This window comes from Cnephaeus nilssonii (genome assembly GCF_951640355.1).
Source record: "Cnephaeus nilssonii genome assembly, chromosome: 18".
Taxonomy (NCBI): domain Eukaryota; kingdom Metazoa; phylum Chordata; class Mammalia; order Chiroptera; family Vespertilionidae; genus Cnephaeus; species Cnephaeus nilssonii.
The window spans coordinates 26541217-26561608 of record NC_137089.1 but is presented as its reverse complement, the minus strand read 5'-3'; the positions used below and the strand labels follow the sequence as shown (position 1 = coordinate 26561608).

General features: G+C 37.7%; 1 protein-coding gene and 1 pseudogene across 5 annotated transcripts in view; both read right to left on the bottom strand.

Annotated features, from left to right (window-relative positions):
* COL14A1 (collagen type XIV alpha 1 chain) overlaps nucleotides 1-20392 on the bottom strand; it is a 183273-nt gene that overhangs the window by 141438 nt on the left and 21443 nt on the right. For all 4 annotated transcript variants that reach the window (XM_079796342.1, XM_079796344.1, XM_079796345.1 and 1 more), the window contains exons 4-5: nucleotides 16059-16202; nucleotides 10681-10764 (exon numbers count right to left, since the gene is read on the bottom strand). In XM_079796342.1, the coding sequence (XP_079652468.1) occupies nucleotides 10681-10764; nucleotides 16059-16202 (228 nt within the window). The remainder of the gene's footprint in view (nucleotides 1-10680; nucleotides 10765-16058; nucleotides 16203-20392) is intronic.
* On the bottom strand, nucleotides 18184-18620 carry LOC307114143 (large ribosomal subunit protein uL15-like; annotated as a pseudogene). The gene has a single exon. The product of its transcript is annotated as a large ribosomal subunit protein uL15-like (transcript).

Below are 20392 nucleotides of genomic sequence, written 5' to 3'. Positions count from 1 at the left end.
CAGATTGCAGAGAGCTCAGGCTGGGCTGAGGGACACCCCACCCCCCGCCATGCATTAATTTCGTGCACCAGGCCTCTAGTATATATATATATATATATGTTTCTTCATATACACACATACCTATGATAAAGTTTATGACTTCTCTTTGGCATATCCTAATTGTTGGCATCACTATTCTTTGGGGCCATTATTAAATCAAATAAAGGTGACTTGAACACAAGCACTGCAATGCTGATACCATGACAGTCAATCTGATAACCTAATTGATTACTAAGTGACTAACAGGTGGGAAGCATATACAGTGTGAAAACGCTGGACAAAGGGATGATTCAAGACTGGAGCAGGGAGGATCAAGATGGCACAGGAAAGTGGGGGGTTTCTTCACGTTACTCAGAATGGTGTACAATTTAACACTTATAAATTGTTTATTTCTGGAATTTTCCACTTAATATTTTTGGGCCACAGTTGATCACAGGTAACTGAAACCACAGAAAGTGAAACAGCCTATGAGGGGGACTACTGTACTGTGTCTCTGTGGCAATAAGATTTTGTCCCTTAAAATCATCTCAATAATTGATTTCTAAATGGCTCAAGGAGGTCTCACAACAGGGATTTAGAACAGGATGCCCAGGGGCTGGAAAGTCCCAGCCTGCAGTGACTATGGGCAAGGTGTCAAGGGCAAACAGCTGTCTTTGCAACAAAGGAAGAGACTGTCTAATATATGGGGTAGGTCTCTGCTTGACTAGGTGAAAACCACCACTGTTGTGCACACAGAACTAAGATGCTCAAATATTCTTATTGCGTTTAAGAACCCTTCAAAATCACAGGGTATTGTCAGTATCTTTAGTAGCATTCCTTCATACTGTAGTTTGTGTTTCCAAAAAAAACTAACTTCGCCAAATTTTCACATTAGGACTGGAGATCATGAATTGTGTGTGTTTCTTTGTGTCTTGCCAACTTCTTAAGATTGCCCAACAAATCCTCAGTTTGTTTTCTAACATTAAATGACTATAAAACAATATTTGAAATATAATTTATGTAATAAAACCCAAAATGTATAAGTACTCATAAATAAATGGAATATTTTTTCCTGAAGAGAAAACAGTTGAATTGCCATGGTTGGGCTAGGCAATTTAATCTTATATCTCCTCACCGAGCAGGCCACATTTTGCTAAAAAGATCTTGGATTTTTTCCCCCAGACATAAATATACATGGAATATCTAGATCCTTTTACCAGATGGGGGAAAATGTATTTGCCAATGAAATACTCAGATACTCATATGGAAGCTATATAGTACAGTTCAATCCAAAGTTGATATATTAGATTTTAAGGCAACATATTTCCCTTCTTTAATAACCAAATACAAAGCCACCACCAATTTGGGATATAATCCTACTGTATCAGACCAAAATATTCTAAAACAGAATACTGCAAGAAATCATGGGATAAAAATTTATTTTTTAAAAAATAATCAGGAAAATTGAAGTTTGAGGAAGCATTAAGAATCTGTTTCTCTCATTTTTAATAGGGAAACTTGCCTCAATTGAGAGTAGCTTTCTTTCTCTTCCAAAACTATTGGGAATATTATTTCACTTTTTTGTTTGGGTACATTGAAGATAAGGTCTTAGAAATCTCTCTTTATGTAGAAGAGGACTATGAAAACAGGTATGATCTATGTCAAAATTTTTCCAATAAAAATGTTCTGTCTATTCAGCTCACTCAAGTCATTTTGACTTAGAGATATAAATTCTATATAGTTCCAAAGTAAGATAAAATTAATTGACTATAAATTAGAAGACTGTCAAATTTAATGATATTAAAATTTTGAAAGTTGCTCATAAAAAAAACTTTAAGAAATATATAAAGACAAGTTCCAACTGGAGAAGACATGTACAATATAAAAAACTAAAAAATAATAGTATCAAGAATATATTTTAAAAAAACAGAAATAAAAAATTTAGAGAATAGTAAAGATATATAGCCAATAAATGAATGAAGAGAATTTAAACTACATTGGTATCACAGTAATAAGAAAAATCAAGGTCACAATAATATACAATTTGAGCTCTTTCAACTGAAAAAAAGATAACTTTAATACCATTTATAAGTGTTCCAAAGATAATGAGAAATGTAGGTATATACTTAAAACATCTGCAGGATCTGTGTGCTGAAAATCTCACTATTGATAGAAGAAATCAAAGAAGACATACATACATACATACATACATACATACATAAAGTTACAGATTACAGATTACCATGTTCATGGATTAGAAGACTGAACATAGTTGAGATGCAATTATCTCTAAATTTATCTATAGGTTAATATGATTCCTACCAAACCTCAGAAAGAGGGTTTTTTTAGATATAGTCAAGCTTTTTCTAAAATTTATATGGGAAGGCACAGACCTTGGAATAGCTAAAACAATCATGAAAAAGAAGAATAAAGTGGAAAGAATTATTTTACCAGATATTTAGCCTACTAACTATACAGATATAGTAGTCAGTATAGTCTAGTTTTTCAGAGGGATAAGCACATACATCAATAGAAACTAATAGAAAAGCCATAAATAGACCTATAGAAATATGTTCAACTATCTGATTTTAAATCTAAATATAATTTTAGACAAATGTGCAAAAATACTTCAACAGACAGTGCTGGGGCAACTGCATATCCATGAAAACAAACAAATAAATTTGATCAAAACCTCATACTTTATATCCAAATTACTTCAAAGTGGATAATCAACTTAAATGTAGTAAGTAAAACTAAGAAACTTTTAAGAAGAAAATAGAAGAAAAGAGGATATACAGATGGCAAGTATGCACATGAAAAGATGTTCAACACTGATAACCATCAGGAAAGTACAAATTAAAACCACCATGAATTTTCACTGTACACACCTATCAAAATAGCTAAAAATAAAACAGTAATAACAACAAGTGCTGGAAAGTATGCATAGAAACTGGATCACTCAGACATTGCTCATGGGACTATAAAATGGTATAATTGCTCTGAAAACAGTTTGGCAGTTTCTTTAAAAAAGTATACGATGAAATTACCATATAAACAAACAATTGCACTATTGGGCATTGATTCCAGAGAAATAAAAACTTACATTCACACACACACACATAAACTGTACACAGATGTTCATAGCAGTTTTATTCATAATAGCCAAAAACTTAAATTAGTCTAGATGTCCTTCAGAGTTAATGGTTAAACAAACTGTGGTACATCCATACTATGTCCTACTTACTACTCAGTAATAAAAACAAAAGAACTACCAATACACACACCTGAAAAAAAAGAGCTAATCCCAAAAGATTAACTACTTCATGATTCCATTTATATAATACCTTTTAAGTAAAAAAAAAACAATTTAGAAGTTGAGGACCAATTTGTGATTGTCAGGGATTAAGGATGGAGGGTGGGAAGGAGATAGATGTGGTTATAAAGAGGCAACATACAGATATTTATGGTGATAGAATTGTTTAGCATTTTTACTGTGCTTGTGGATAAACAAACATACACATGTGAAAAAATATACAGAACTAAATAAACACACACAAATGGATACAAGTAAAATGGAAGAGATCTAAAAAAGTGACTGTATGTGGTCTTTAGCAAAAGATAATTCTGAAAATACAGGTAGTGTTAAAAAAAATAAAAGCTAAGCAGCTGAATGCAGTCAAAGGAAAGCACCCAATATACAGGCTACAACACAAACATCATAACATTTGGAAGGAATTATCCCCATTATATTCTACTAGAGGCCCGGTGCACTAAATTCATGGATGTGGTGGTGGTGGGGGGAGTGTCCCTCATCCCAGCCTGCACCCTCTCCAATCTGGGACCCCTTGAGGGCAGTCGGACATCCCTCTCACAATCCAGGACTGCTGGCTCCCAACCGCTCGCCTGCCTGCCTGCCTGCCTGCCTGATTGCCCCTAACTGCTTCTGCCTGCCAGCCTGATCACCCTCTAACCATTCCCCTGCCAGCCTGATCGACGCCTAACTGCTCCCCTGCCAGCCCAATTGCCCCTAACTGCCCTCCTCTGACAGCCTGGTCACCCCTAACTGCCCTCCCCTGACAGCCTGGTCACCCCTACCTTCCCTGCCCTGCTGGCCTGGTCACCCCTAATTGCCCTCCCCTGCCAGCCTGGTCACCCCTAACTGCTCTCCCCTGCTGGCCTGGTCCCCGCCAACTGCCCTCCCTTGCAGACCTGGGTCGCCCCCAACTGTCCTCCTCTTCAGGCCTGGTTGCCCCCAACTGCCCTCCCCTGCAGGCCTGGTCCCTCCCAACGGCCCTCCCCTGCTGGCCTGATCTCCCACAACTGCCCTCCCCTGCAGGCCATCTTGTGGTAGCCATCTTGTGTCCATATGGGGGCAGCCATCTTTGACCACATGGGGACGGCCATCTTATGTGTTGGAGTGACAGTCAATTTGCATATTACTATTTTATTAGATAGGATACCTTCTGGAGGTACATCAAGAGGGGGCTTTGGAAAGCTAATCATTTGCCAACATTCTATATCTGAAAGTTATGTGCATCATTATATTCAACCTCACCTGCCTCTCTTCACTGCTTCTGCATTTGTACCTGATTTATTGTACTAGCACTGGACTATTATGATTTGTTTCCATTTCTATCTCCCGGACTATGAAAGGTAAGAGGTAAGCTTGAGAGGTAATAAATTTGTGTTTTATATTCTGATCCCTTTTGTCTGGCTCAGTTCTTGGCATGTAGCTCATCAATGAATGTGAACTACATTGAACTGTGCTGTTGAAAAAGAATTTCTCTTCTTACATAGTAATTCATCTGTCTGGCAGAACCCTAGAAAAATGGACCATGATGGCTGAATTAAATGTGGTCTCTCCTGCTCCAGGACTACACTGGGAAAGTGGATTACAGTTATTTAGGGATCAGGGAGTTGGTATCAGCTTTGCCTGTCTTCCTTGATACTTTTCCAATGCTGGAGGCAAAGCTGAATGAAAGGCGAGCACTTACTATTTTTACTCATGTTATTTTAATATGCAATCAGAAAAATCTCACAATAATTTTCCCCAGCATTAGTCTGATTCATTTAGTGGCTCTGGATTATTTATTTTTTCTATGCCACTAGCAAAATATCTAGGTATACCATTCATAAACCAAGACATCTGAAAGAAAACTGTGGTCACAGAACAATTTTGCACTTAAGTTCAAGTTTTCAAACCAAGAGCTCGCTCTCAAGATTGGCTTCAGCTGCATCACTGGATTTGGTTCTAAAAGGGTTTTTTTAAATACATTGGAACCGCTAATACAACATTTTTGTGGAGAGCCATTAATTGTTCTCATTTTTCAGAAAATGAAATTGAGGTTTAGACAGACAAGTGAATGGCTTAGTGGTTACTGGCAGAGCCTGAACTGGATATCAGGACTTCTAAATGTCTGGTCCAATATCCTTTCCCATCATACCACACTGCCACTACCATAGAAGATGTCCTCACATAATGGATGGCCACTAGTTACCTGTTGTATTAATGTTACAATTTGTCCATCTAGCAGATGAGGAGTAGGAGTCTGATTTCACATTAATCAGAGTGAAATTAGTACTCATTAGTCCAGCCTTGGAGTAGATTTAACTTTCATAGCATCCCTGATGGCTGACTACCAATCTAAAACAGCACTTCCCATCACTCTCTTCTCTTACTCTGTTTTATTTTTCTTTGCAGAACTTTTTTTTAAAATATGTTTTTATTGATTTTAGAGAGAGAGGAAGGGAGAAGGATAGAGAGATAGAAACATCATTGATGGGCTGCCTCCTGCATACGCCCTACTGGGGATCCTGCATACCCCCTACTGGGGATCAAGCCCAAAACCTGGGCATGTGCCTTGACTGGGGATGGAACCAGCCACCTCTTGATTCATAGGTCGGTGCTCAACCACTAAGCCACACCAGCTGGGCATTGGCAGAACTTCTTACTTCTAAGAAATCTATTACATAGTGATGGTTAATTTTGTGTCAACATGACTAGTCCATGCAGTGCCCAGACATTTGGTTAAACATTATTCTGAGTGTGTCTGTGTTTTTGGATGAGATTCACATTTGAATCTGTAGATTGAGTAAAGCAGATGGCCCTCCCCAATGTGGGTGGCCCTCATCCAACTGACTGAAGACCTGAATAGAACAAAAAGGCTGAGTAAAAGGGAACTGCTCCTGCCTGGGTGACTTGAGCTGTATCATTGGACTAGACCTGAAACACTGGTCTTCTTGGATATGGAACCTGCCAGTGTTCAGGCTGGAACTTATAGGATGAGCTCTCCTGGGTGTCCAGCTTGCCAGCTGCAAATTGTGGGGCTTTCTAGCCTTTGTAATCACGAGGCAATTTCTTACAATAAATCTCTTTCCATATGTATATGGATCCTATTTCCATATGGAGAACCCTGATGAATACAGACATTTATTTATTGACTGTGGTAGACACTCTTCATTGCTTTCTTTTTTTTACAAGAATGAAATGACCTACCATTTCATGACTGCTTTCATTAAATGTTTTGTATATATCTTTTCCATTTAAGCCAGATATTAATTCTTTAAGATAGATGTTCTTCTCACTCCATTGAATTAAGAAAGGTTAAGTAATGTGAAAGGTTAAATAACTAGCCTATCATCACACACTGGGCAGATAGAAAAGTTGGAATTCAAATCCAGAAAAGACTCCATTGCCTGAACCACTTAGCTATTGGGCTATTCAACTCTTATCATAGAAGAGTATTTGAAAGGAAAGGAAGGAGAAAGGGAGGGAGGAAGAGAGGGAAAGGAAGGGAGGAAAGTAAAGGGAAAAAAGGAGGGGAAAAAAAGGGAGGAAGGGAAGATTGCCAAGCCTCGCAATTAAAGTCATACCCACTTGTGCTATATCCAACCTGGGATAAATAACACCATGACAACTTGCAGATGTGAGATGCCAAGTCCCTAAACTTCAGCCAAAAGAACATTTCTGTCACTCAGAGCCCTGCATCTCAAGAGTAACTTACAATCCTGTAAACATCACATTTCTCCTTTGCTCATAAACTGCAAGGTTCTTGGAGAGGACATGACAGCTGTCTTCAAATATTAAAAGGGCTGTCATACAGAAAGGGGATTAGGAGTGTTCTGTATGCCCACAAGGAGACAGATTTCAACTCATTTCAAGAAATATCTTTCTAACAGTCGAGATTTCCATAGACCACTGCCTTGGGAAACAGTGAGATCTTTGTCAATAAAAGCAGATGCTGGTTAACCCTTGATGGCATGGATAAAGAGTCTCAACCATCTTCTCAATTGCTTGAGCTACATGGCTCTCAAAGTACCTTCCAACTCTAAATTTTAAGATTATTTCTTCCCTCCCTCACCTACCAAGTTAAGCCTAAACTCTTCACTGTGCTCTTCAAAGCTCTCCATAACTCCACTCCACTTGATCTGTATTTATTTCTCACTTGCCTGTAATGAAATTCCTCTTATTCCCCCAAACAACATTCCCATCTCTGAGACTGTTGACTCTGTTTTTATCCCCATCCCCTTTAGTATCTCTTCCTGTCTACCCTCTCCAAACTCTACCTATCACAATATAAGATACCTAAATGGATTTTATTTCCTTTGAAAGTATATGGTCCTTTTTAAATACTTTTATATAAAGTTTGCTCTAAAAGTTTATTTGTACAATTCTCTGGTTATTTCCTGTTTATCATAAATTAATACTAACCCAAGAAACAGTACTTTGCCTAACCATCACTATTTAAAAATAAAATTTCCTCATCTCCAGAAGCCAGTATATTACATTTGCAATTATTTTCAGCTCTGATTTGACTATATAATTTGAACATGATTTTACTATATGTTTACTTTGGTTGTTCAAGGTGATTTTCTGAAATATACAACCACTCAATCATCCCTGTTATTCCAATTTCTCAATACCAAACAGATCCTGACATTTTGCAATTTCTAAGACTGAACCACCTGTTTAATTTGATACCAACAGTCAGCCCTGCAGGTATAGAAACAAGATGTTTAACAGAAAATTTTTAGACAAGAAAAAACGGTATCAATTGGACAAGCCCAAGCATACCTATGGGGAACAGACTGCCAAAATCTATAGCAGTGCTCATAGTTGAAAAGTATCTGATTAAAAAGAAAAAATATATGCTACACGTTCTCTTAAAAACGAGAACATTTGAAAACTTATTTAAGGCAGAGCTATGATTTCTTACCACTGGGGAATTTATAGGTTAAGAATAATAAAATTTGCTGGAGGCCAACAGAAAAAGGTATCAAAATCCTTTAAAACTGTCTTAGCAAGAGAGGTGGGGGTGGGGAAAAGAGAAAACTGGAGGTCTTTTGCTAAGAGAATCCCATCCCCTTGCCCTCAGGGAAATCTTATAATTGTATGCGTAGGTATAATGCAAGTGTTCCAACGATTATTTTCTGAATGACTGATTCTGTCTCATGTTTTTGTGAATTCCTAAAAACAGAAATTTAATATAGAAAGAGGGGATTATAATGAACCCTGTAATATAGGTATAAGGTAGACATAAGATCAAATAAGATAAAGGATAGATAGGTAGATAAAGGAATAATGGTGTGTGTGTATATGTGTGTGTGTGTGTGTGTGTGTGTGTGTGTGTGTGTGTGTGTGTGTTTGTGTGCCTGTATTTTCAGCTAAGTGGGCCTAGAAGCAATGACAATCTAGAAGCAATAAGCACATCTAGCACCCACACGTTGATTTCTAAGTAAAATTTTTCATGAAAAGAAACAGGACTCCTTGAGAAAATGATTAATTTCAGGGTGTAGCAGAGAAAGATAATTGAGAAAAAGAATATTTGAAGAGCTAATGGTTGGGAATTTTCCAGAATTGGTGAAAGATGAATCTTGATTCTGAAGGCACAAAGATGTCTACAACTGGACTCGTTGTAGTGAAACAACAGAATAATCAAGACAAAGCCTAAAAAGCATCCAAAGAGAAAAGAGAGATTACCTGAAAAGGAGTAACATTTAGACTGACAACAGACTTGCCAAAACTAGAAGGCAGAACATAGTGAAATATCTTCCAAATGATCAGAGACAACACTCAACCTAGTACCCAGCTAATTCTTCAACAAAGAGTATGGGTGAATATATTTTTGTATGAGTAAAATGAGTTTACCCCCACAAATCTTCCCTAAAGGAAACTAAACACATAGAGAAGGTGGGAGATACAAATGGAAAGATGGGCAAAGAAATTTTTAAACATGAGAAAATTTAAACAATGACTTACTATAATAGTTATAAATATAATACCTTGGTGAGACAAAAATAAATAAAAATTAATGTATATTTCATGAATTGTGTAAAAAATTAGATAATTAAAGTATTGTATAATTGTGCATTGATTAGTTATAAACTTTGGTTTTTATATGCATATTAAAAGGTTAATTATAATCATACAAAAAACAAAAGGATTGAAAACCTTCTAGGTGAGTAGAGAGGAAAATATATTTTTTAAAACTTGATCAATTCTAAATAAATAAGGCATATGGGGGGAGCATAGAAAATGGCAATAACATGGAAAATCCTCAAAGTGACAAAGCGATGCCCAGTACAGGAAATGCAATATGGCAGACCATATATGTACATTTGTATATTCCCAGAAACGTGACTGGAAATTCATGCCATAGGTTGAAAAGAACAGGGGCAAATTCTATAAAAATTACATTTTTACCTATTAGTAGGTAACATTTTTAGTAGACAATTTATTTGTTTTTCTATTCACTGAATGTTAACTGGAAATTTGTTGTGTGTCAGAAACTGCTAGATACTGAGTCAATGAGGAGCAAAAACAGACACAATTCTTGCTCTCTTGGATCTCACAGTCTAGTTGGGAATGCAACCATTCAGATTACAAGTAAATATAAAATTACAACAAATGCTGTTAAGGGAAGTTAGTTGTTGTATGAGGGCCTGTAATAGAGGAGAAAGGTTAGGAAATATTTAGGAGAAAGTAATGATTGAACTTAGCTTTGAAAGGGAAAAAAATATTTAAGCAGAGTGGTGATGTGGGGAGTGTTCCATGCAGAGAGTACACAGGTGCTATGACTGTATGGGAGAGGCCATGGTCTTTAAAGAATTTGAAAGGAAGCCAGTGGGTAGAAAGCATTCAGTTGTTAGATGAGGAAGGTAGGTTTGTTATGAGATATCGCCCTAGAGGTCTTGCTAAGGATTCTGGTCTCTATTCTAAGAGCAATAGGAAGCTACTGAGGAGGTCTTAAGGTGTGTGTAGGGAGAAAATAGGGTCAGATTTATTTTGAGAAGATTGCTCTAATTTCTGGGTAGAGAATTCATTGAGATTTTGCTTTAAAAAAAATACTGCATGCCAAGAAAGAAATGGAACCTTAGCTGAGTGTTGGCAATAGACATGGAAAGAAATGAACAGATTCTGTCAGTATGTCAATAGAAAATAAATTCGCTAGAACTTGGAGGTGTATTGAATACAGGAGAGTAAGGGAGAGGGAAGTGTTGACAGTTAATATGTGTGACGAAGGAAGGAGGCGTGAAATGGGGCTGAGGAAGATTTTCACATTAGATCCCATCTTCTGATGGGACCAACAGCTACATGTGTGTGCATTGCCTGTGTTATTAAAACAACTCAGCCCCCAGTATAAGCAAACTTTAAAAACTGACCTTCTGGTACAGATGGTTTATTCCCATTTACTTTGTCCGCCTTGCCTCTGTTTTTTGGATCCTTTCTTTTTTCCAAATCTTTAACTGGAAGAAAAGTAGAAATACAGCAACATGTTATGTTTAAGGCTAAAAGAAAATATTCAGTGAGTTTTACTAAAACCGTTGCAAATATTGAGAGTACTAAGTAGAAATTAGCTCCATAATAGAATCTCATTCCCAAAGATTGGAAGCACTATTTTTTGCACCTTTGTCATGAGAAGGTATGGAATACACTTAAGAAATTACTTTGATCAAGTACTCATTATGGCCAGATGTAGCAAATAAATTTAATCCTTCAAAACTGCTATAAAATGAGCATGATTATCATACATGAGGGAATGAAGGACCAAGAGGCTAAAAACTAAAAAAAAAAAAAAAAAAAAAAAAAATCTCATAAAACCATCAAGTGTTGACACGGGATTCAAGCCATATCTTCGGGTCTCTGGACAAGACCTATGAGTTGGCCCCTGTTCTAAAAAGATCTTAGCCATGGCTATCCTCATTTGGACCTGTTCTATCTTCAATGGAAAAGCCCCATAATATTCTCCTTTCAAACTCAAAACAAGTTTTCCTAGCAATAAATAGTATTTCTTTATCACTTTCATTATGAACTATTCAGGTACCCAGAATGCCCTTGGTCCTTAAATTCATTCAGTCCAATGAACTCCATTAGTTTTACTTTCCATTGGTTAAAACACCACAGGAACTTTCCTCCTACTGTTGTTGGTACCTTAAGTTGTTTGAGTCAGTGAAACCACCACCAAATGGCAATAGTTTCTGAACAAATGCCCTGTGAAAAGGCAGAAGTGATCTGATGGCAAGACATTTCATTTAATTGTTGCATTCACTTCACAGAAATCAGTAAATTTATTGGAGGATAGGCGATGCAGGGAAGCAGACTGGAGCAGCCACTGTGGAAAGCAGAATGGAGTTACCTCAAAAAAATTAAAAATGGAACTGCCTTATGACCCAGCCATTCCACTTCGGGAATATATCCAAAGAAACCTGAAGCACTGACTCAAAAGAATATAGGCACCCTATTTACAATAGCTAAGATTTGGAAGCAACCCAAGTATCCATCAGTAGATGAATAAATAAAAAAGGTGTGGTACATTTACATAATGGAATACTACTTGGCCATAAAAAATAGAGAAACCTTACCTTTTGCAATAGCATGGATGGACCTGGAGAGTATTATGCTAAGCAAAATAAGTCAGTCAGAGAAAGACAAATACCATATGATTTCACTTATATGTGGGATCTAATGAACAAAATAAACTTACAAACAAAATAAAAACAGACTCATAGATACAGAGAACAGACAGAGGGGAGAGGGGTTGCAGTGCTAGGTGAAAAAGGTGATGGAATTTAGCAAAGAATAAAAAAACACCTCATAGACATAGACAACAGTATGGTGATTACCAAAGTGGAGTGAGGGAGGTAGAAGAGGGTAATAGGTGGATTAATGGTGATAGAAGGAGACTTGACTTTGGGTGGTAAACACAAACACACAATACCAATGATATATTTAAAAACAGTACCCTTGAGCACAGCCAGTATGACTCAGTGGTTGAGCATCGACCCATGAACCAAGAGGTCATGGGATTGATATCCGGTCAGGGTACATGCCTGGGTTGTGGGCTCCATCCCCAGTATGGGCCACGCAAGAGACAGCCAATTGATGTTTCTCTCTCATTGATGTTTCTATTTCTCTATCCCTCTCCCTCTCTCTCTAAAAAAAAAATCAATAAAATACAATACTATTGACAATATTCCCTAGTTATACATAATATTCCTGTGACTTATTTAATTTATAACTGGAAGTTTGTACCTCTTAGTCCCCTTCACCTTTTCACACATCCCCCAACCCACTCCCCTCTGGCAACCACCAGTTTGTTCTCTGTATCTATAAGTCTGTTTCTTTTTCTTTTGTTTGTTCATTTGTGTGTTTTTTTTTTAGATTGCACATATAAGCGAAATCATATGGTATTTGTCTTTCTCTGTCTATTTCACTTAGCATTAAGTCCACCCATGTTGTCCAAATAGCAAGATTTCATTCTTTTTTATAGCTGAGTAATATTTCAATGTGTGTGTGTGTGTGTGTGTGTGTGTGTGTGTGTGTTTTCTTTATCCATTTATCTACCAATGGACACTTAGGTTGTTTCCATATCTTGCTATTATAAATAACAGTGCAATGAAGATAGAGGTGCATATATCTTTTAGAATTAGTGTTTTTATTTTCTTCAGATAGATACCCAGATGTGGAACTGCTGGGTTATATGGAACACCCCATTCTTTAAATTCTTTTTTCCCTTGGGTTTTACAAAGGCATTATCCTTGGATTTTTTTTTGCATTCCTCTGAACCCTCCTTAACATTCTCATTCTTTGGGTCTTTTTTCTGTTTCCATTCCTAAAACATGACATACTAAATCTGCCTTGCATCTCTGTATGCCACACCTACAATTTTATTATCTCACAAGTTTAACTCTCACCCTTCTTAGGATAATTTCCAAATCTACATCTTCAATCCCACCCACACATAGGCCATGGCCTCCAATTGCTTAAATCCTCTGTAAAAAAAAAACACACAAAACTGCAACTTTAATATGAGAAAAATTATGCTGAACAGTGCAGAAAGTACAACTAGGTTTGAGAAAGAATAATTCCCAAGACTCAAGAAACGACACTGGGAAAATGACATTTGAGCCAGACTTTGAAAGATGAGCAAGGTTTTGCAGGCAGAGATAAGCAAAACGCCATTCCAAAGAGGAAAATGGGCTGAAAAGAAAGTTTTCCAAAATAGGGTCATTGGCCAGTCAATAAGTGAACAAGCAAAAATAACAGTCACCTTGACCTGAGCCACTAGGTCACATATAAGATGTAACACATATGTCACACGAAACTGCTGTCTCCCTCACGCAGCGGGGAAATCAGTAGAAAACAGACTATCAAAGCAAAGTGGCATTAATCATAATAGTAGCTACTGTGCTCCTTACTCTGTGCTGAACTGAGCTAACCCACACGATAACAGGCACCTGTCATCACCCCCATTCGCAGATGAGGACACTGAAGCTAGACATGGTTGAACTGCTTGGTCAAATACACACACCAGACATGCCTTTTGTTTTCAAAACACAAAGACTATTTCTTAAGCTTCCCTGTCTCATAAGATGGACTTATAAAGAATTCCATTCCCTACACAATTCCAAACCTATATTCTCAGGATTTGTCTGGATCATCATTTTCCTGGATCCACCCATGAAAATTTTCCAGGGGAGGGAAAACAGGCTTTAGTTCCATCTCACAGGGAGCAAAAATGTAACTGAAATGCAAAACAGAAAAGGAAGCCATCCAAAGTTATTGTAATCTCATTCTTACAAACCATTATTTGGGAAGGACTAATCTCTCTATCCTGCCAATAAAAATAACATAGCTAAAAAATATAAGCTTACATATAATTGATCCAACGAACCAGTTAGACTGTTTCACTAAGATAATTTCAGCAGAGCTAAGTGAGCTGAAAACAAAGGCATATTCTTTTAAGTGTTTAGAGTAAATAGCTATTGGGAAACCTTTTAAAGGCCACCTGCGTTTCTTAGGCTGCCCAGTCAGTGAAATATGTGAAATCAGTAATCACAATACCTTCAGACTATTGTAAAATGATCATTTTCCTCGTCCCTTTTACTGCTTCTCACAAACTTTAAGACAAGTTGTTTTGCTTATTCATGTAGGAATGTCAGAGGCCAGAAACTGAGGCACAGTGCCAATAAACTGAGACAGAAGGCTGTTTTATATTGAAAGTAACATTAAAAACCTTCCTCTGGGCTTCCAGACCATGCAAATTTCAAAACAATGTAACATTTCAAATGTATGTATGCCCTGCTGACAGAAAGACTTACCAATCATCTTTGTTCAGAAGTTTCAAGAGATAGCAGGTTAACAAAAGTTGTGGAGTTTTTTTAATTAAAAAAAAAATCACAAAATATGTCTCATAAAACATTATTTAGAAGAGAAAGAATAAAAGGGAGGGAGAGATAGAAAATCAGATAAACACTGCTGCACACACAGTTCTAGAACCCAGGGCCTTACAGATTTATGGATTTAATCCCAGTGGCAAGATTTAAAAAGCTATCGTTATGTGAAATGATGGTTAGGATTTGCTTCAAAATAATATGGGGAGTGGGGTAACAGATGAAACAAGACTGGCCATGAATGGCTTATTGTTGAAATGAGTGATGGATACTTAGGGGTTTATTGTACTATTCTGCTAATTTTTTTTAAATGTTTAAAACCGTTCTTAGTAATAAATTGGGTTCTTTTAAAAATCTATCTTAACAATGAAGTTACCCAGAAAGTTAACCAGGATGGGCCTCTCCGTTTGCATTCATGATATGCAAAGCTGTGACCTCAACATTTGAAAGGCCACCTCCAAGAAGAAGTTGGTGTAGTTCTCCAGTCACTAGAATATATGGTCCACAGGGACAGGCATTTGTCATGTCCCAGTGGCCAGAATAGGGGCTTATACTTAGTAGACAAGCAATATACATTTTTATATTTAAAAAAATGAATGAATGAGTATCTCCTGAAAGGCAGAAGCATTAGGGCCTGTGTGAACAAGTTCTGAATTCAATTTAAGGGAAAGCTTTCTAATGAAACGGTACCAACACAGATTGGGCTGCCTCAGAGCTTTCTGTCCTGTTTTAGAATGTCTCTGCATGCCCCACCCTTTCTCTGTTTACACAACTTACTACTTTAGAACTAGTTCAAATATGAAGCTATACTCTCTTCCCAGCCCATTACTGGGGCAGAGAGAGAACCACCCTTCATGGAGTCCTGAATCTCTCTCTAAGACTTACCATGTTGCATTTGTTCACAAATCTGTTTATCATGGGACCTAGCCAACATAAATGTCAACTGATTAGTTATTGGAAAGGATTAAATTCCTTGTTGTAAAGGTTGGTTTTATACAGAGTGGATTGGCACTTACTAGGGATACTATAGAGGAGGTGTAGGCATCATCCATTCAGTCATTTGTTAAATATTTATTGAGCATCTATTCTATGCAGGATAGATGAGATGTCTGGGTAAGGCTCAGCAGACATTGTCATGGATAGCATTTGAAAACTAAAACTTAAAGGACAGTGAATGGGTGAAGCAAGAGGCAGAAGAAGAGTAATAGTGTTAGAAGAAGCTCATGGAAGATTGTGCAGAATGTCTTTTAAGATCTCTTCAAATCTAAACAATTTAGAATTTTAACCTGCTCCAAAATTTACCACAGATTCAAACTCAGAGCTGGGACAGATCCCATGGTGGCACTTTAAGACCTGTAAATACGTACTTCTGAATTGACCTTGGGCTGGCTTGCTTTCTTTGTCTTTATTGTGTGCAATAAGTTGAACTGTGTAATTCTGGTCTGGCATAAGACCTTGAATTATTGCTTTTGTTGCAGTGTTTTGGAGATTCAGCTGATTAGTTTTTCCACCTATAATAAAACAGAAAGATAAATTAGTTCTAAAAAGTAGGTTAACTATGTACAGTAAGAGATTTTATTAACCATCAAGATTTTTAAAAGGGGAAGATATTTTAAAAAATATATCATAGTATGTATGTGCATAGCATTTAATTTTAACATGCTTTTCATTTTCATTTTTCAGTTGCACTCTTTGCATTAGAAAACTTAAGCACAGGTTTCACTTGTCTAAATTTGATAAAAACACATTCATAAAAACCTGTCATCATAACACCCTATTGCCTTTTTACACTAGGGCAGTGATGGGCAACCTTTTGAGCTTGGTGTGTCAAACTTCACCAAAAAACTGAGCATAACTCGGGTAGCGTGTCACTTTGAGGAAAAAACATTATTTTGCAAATGTTTCATCCTCAGGAGCAGCAAATGTCAAATGTTTCATCCTTGGCATGCGGCCGCCTCAGCGGCCACATGTCATCAGAAATGGCTACGCGTGTCAGTGCTGACACGCGTGTCATAGGTTTGCCATCACTGCACTAGGGGAAACCATAGTACCAGATTAGAAGACAGGAAGCCATCAACATCAGATATACTCTTTGAGGAAAGAATTTCACTTACTAGTAAAAGTGAAAGGGAAAATATGGGCAGACTGAATGTAATTATCTACGCTGGAATATTTCCTATGGCCTTTCTAATATGAGTCAAAGCATCCTTAAAGCACTAGCAATTTAATTACCTTAAATCTGAGCATCACTGGCTCAGGATGTTGAAGGAACCACTCATTACCTGGCTACTTAAAAGTCTGGTTCATGAAAAGATTTTAAGCCCCTGTTATCTTTCCATCAAATTAGACTGACATCTAAGGCTTTCCTAAAAATGCTATGGATTAAATAATCAATCTTCCATTCAAAATTTCAAATAGACCCTTCTTCTCTAATTTCTGGCAGCATTTACTATGTCTGAGAAAAGTGAAATTAATTTAAACCATCTGCCCCTTTAGAAGTAGCAGCAAAAAAAAGAAGCAGCAAAAAATAGCCTGAAATTTGCTGGTTTAATAAAACATAACATAGATTATAATATGTTTTAATCATCTATAATAATAAAAGCATAATATGCTAATTAGACTGAACAGCCAAACAACCTTCCGGACATCCTTCCGGATGAAGCCGCGGCAGTGGGGGCCAAGGCAGAGGCAGTTAGGGCGATCAGGCAGGCAGGCGAGCAGTTAGGAGCTATCAGGTAGGCTGGCAGAGTGGTTAGGGGCAATCAGGCAGGCAGGCAGGCAGAGGTGGTTGGGGGTGATCAGGCAGGCAGGCAGGTGAGCATTTAGGGGCAATCAAGCAGGCAGGGATTGGGCCTAAACCAGCAGTCAGACATCCCCTGAGGGGTCCCAGATTGCAAGAGGGTGCAGGCTGGGCTGAGGGACACACCCCCACCCCATGCACAAATTTTGTGCATTGGGCCTCTAGAATTCTAATAAAAATTAATAACATTAAGTCTGAAATGCCATGCTACTATCATCCATGCCTCCTACTACACGAAGGCAAAACTGAGCCTTTCTCTTGTCAAAACCCATTTCCTTAAATGCATTTGTGTCCGAGATGTTAAATTTTGGTTTCATGAACTTCTATCAATCAAAACTCATCTACAAAAAAAAAAATTATCTTAGAAAACTGTGTATCATAATCCCTCTCTGAGAGGCACAGAGCGTATTCTTTTAAAGGCTTTCAGAGTCCTGCAATAAAAAAGCTTTAAACTCTGTTTAAAATATCACTCCTCAAATTTATTTGACCATTAAACTCTTGGTTGTATAATAGCTATTAGCATCCTGCAGGGTACCATGGAATACACTTTAGGAGAAATTAGTATAAACAATACTTGGAACATGTCTTGTAGTGCTAAAATGTCTATACTTTATGACTAGATGTACTTACTACTCTTCTTTTTTTTTTTTTTGTATTTGTGGACATTTTAATGAACTTCCCTCCATGTAGCTTCAAGCTACCAGGACACAGGCCCCACCAACACCCTTACTCTTCTCCTCAGCTCTTCTGCTGAAGAATTTGGCCTTCACAATGACAGGCTGCTTTGCGAGCTTTCCCTTCCCCGGAACTTTGTAGTAGCCGATCGCACCACATCCATGAAGGAGCAGCGCCAGTCTTGCTTTTGGCAACATTTCCCCGTGTCTGCTCACTGACCAGGGTCCAAAGTTTATCAAGGTTGACAGTTGGGCAGAAGCTCTGGTTCTTCTTTAAGTGGTAACGCCTCACACCAACTTTCCCAAAGTCACCTGGGTGCTATCTGTCGAAGGTGATGATGTAAGCCACCAGCATTACCTCAGCCCCCCGGGTGCTTCCTGTGCTTGCCGATGTGGCCGTGGCCGTGGCTCACGAGGCCCTGAAGTTTTTGGGCCTTCCTCAGTCTGGAAGGCATGTTGGTGGCCAAGATACAAGAGGGAGGCTCTTGCAAAGTCTCTTGAGGTAGGGCCTTGCTACCCTTATTTACTCGATTTATTTTATGTTTGATCAAGTAGATACCAGAGTGTCAAGACTGTCTTACTTAATTGGGCCACTGCAGGAAGGACATTAGTCACTGAGGAAAACAAACCCAGTACTCATGAAGAAGTAATTTGCTTTCATCCTCAACTTTTATTTTGTCACTGGAGGTGTGTGAGCACGAGTTGGAGATCTATGGTTCCTCAGTGGCACCTGCTTGGGGGTGCTTCATTGTTTGGTACGATCAGCAATTAATCAGGAAAACTTAACACATTGATGACCTGGATGAAAAATTTACCTTTCAAGGTTGGACATGGGAAATTCTCAGCGGTACCACATATTAGCAATTTATATTTTGACCTTTAGAGTCATACTAATGTTCAAGAATCTCTTATACTGAAATTTCCCAGAATGGCTTAATTTAGAAAACAAACTATATTTTTTAAAGTCAGACTTATTTCAAAATTGGGCTATGTTCCAAAATGAAAACTCTGAACCAAACAGAGTTTGAGAAGAAAATATTGCTTTCTACAACTGAGTCACTCTGTCGGCCAACATTGGGAAAGTTGCCATCTGGTAGCACTAAACCCGAAGTCATTCCAAGAAGCCTATATATAATATTTGTTAATTAAAAGAAGGTTACTTTTTAGTGACACAGCAGGAAGCCGGGTGTTGTGTTGAAATTTTAAATCCACTTTTAGGTAAGAGGTCCAGGCTTAGGAACAACAGACCATCTGTCTGCCTGATTAAATGAGTTGGGCAAAAGTCTCCAATGGAAAAGTAGTCCACCTCCACATAACCATCTTTATCACCAATAAAGGAAAAAGTATTATGTTTATATACATATACATTATACAAATATGTTATTATTGAGTATTTATTATGTACTATATGAAAATGGATCCTAGCCCTAGCTGGACTGGCTCAGTGGATAGAGCATCAGAATGCAGACTGAAGGGTCCCAGGTTCAATTCCGAGCCCGGATTTCGGGCTCGATTCCCAGTTGGGGGCGCGTGCAGGAGGCAGCCAATCAACAATTCTCTCTCATCATTGATATTTCTATCTCCCTCTCCCTTCCTCTCTGAAATCAATAAAAATATATTTTATAAAAATGGATCCTAGAAGAAATGAGAGCTGACAGGTATATGAAAGAGCATTATATAACATATGAAAGAGCATTACATAACTACTTTATCTTCATGATCAATAAATTTAACTTTGCTTTTCCTGCTTTAATTTATCACTTATTTTATAATATCTACTTAGCTTATGTAATTTTAATTTATAATTACTGAATATATTCTATCAAGTTAATTAATCACAATGTACTCAGCTAGTCACAACTGTTGGCCCTCAGATATAGGGTATTTTATTTTATTTTGTTTTTGTCAATCCTTACCCGAGGACATTTTTTTTTCCATTGATTTTTAGAGAGAGTGGAAGGGAGGGAGAGAGAGAGAAACACCGATATGAGAAAGACACATCAAATGGTTGCCTCCTGCTTGCACCTCAACTGGGGCTGGGGCTCCAGCCTGCAACCAAGGTACATGCCCTTGACCAGAATTGAACAAGAGACCCTTCATTCCAATGGCCAATGCTCTAACCACTAAGCAAAACTGGCTGGGCCAGATGTATGGTATTTTTTTAAGTGTCCTTAGAACAAAAGTATTCAACCTATGTTGAAACAGACATGAGAAGAATTTTTGACAG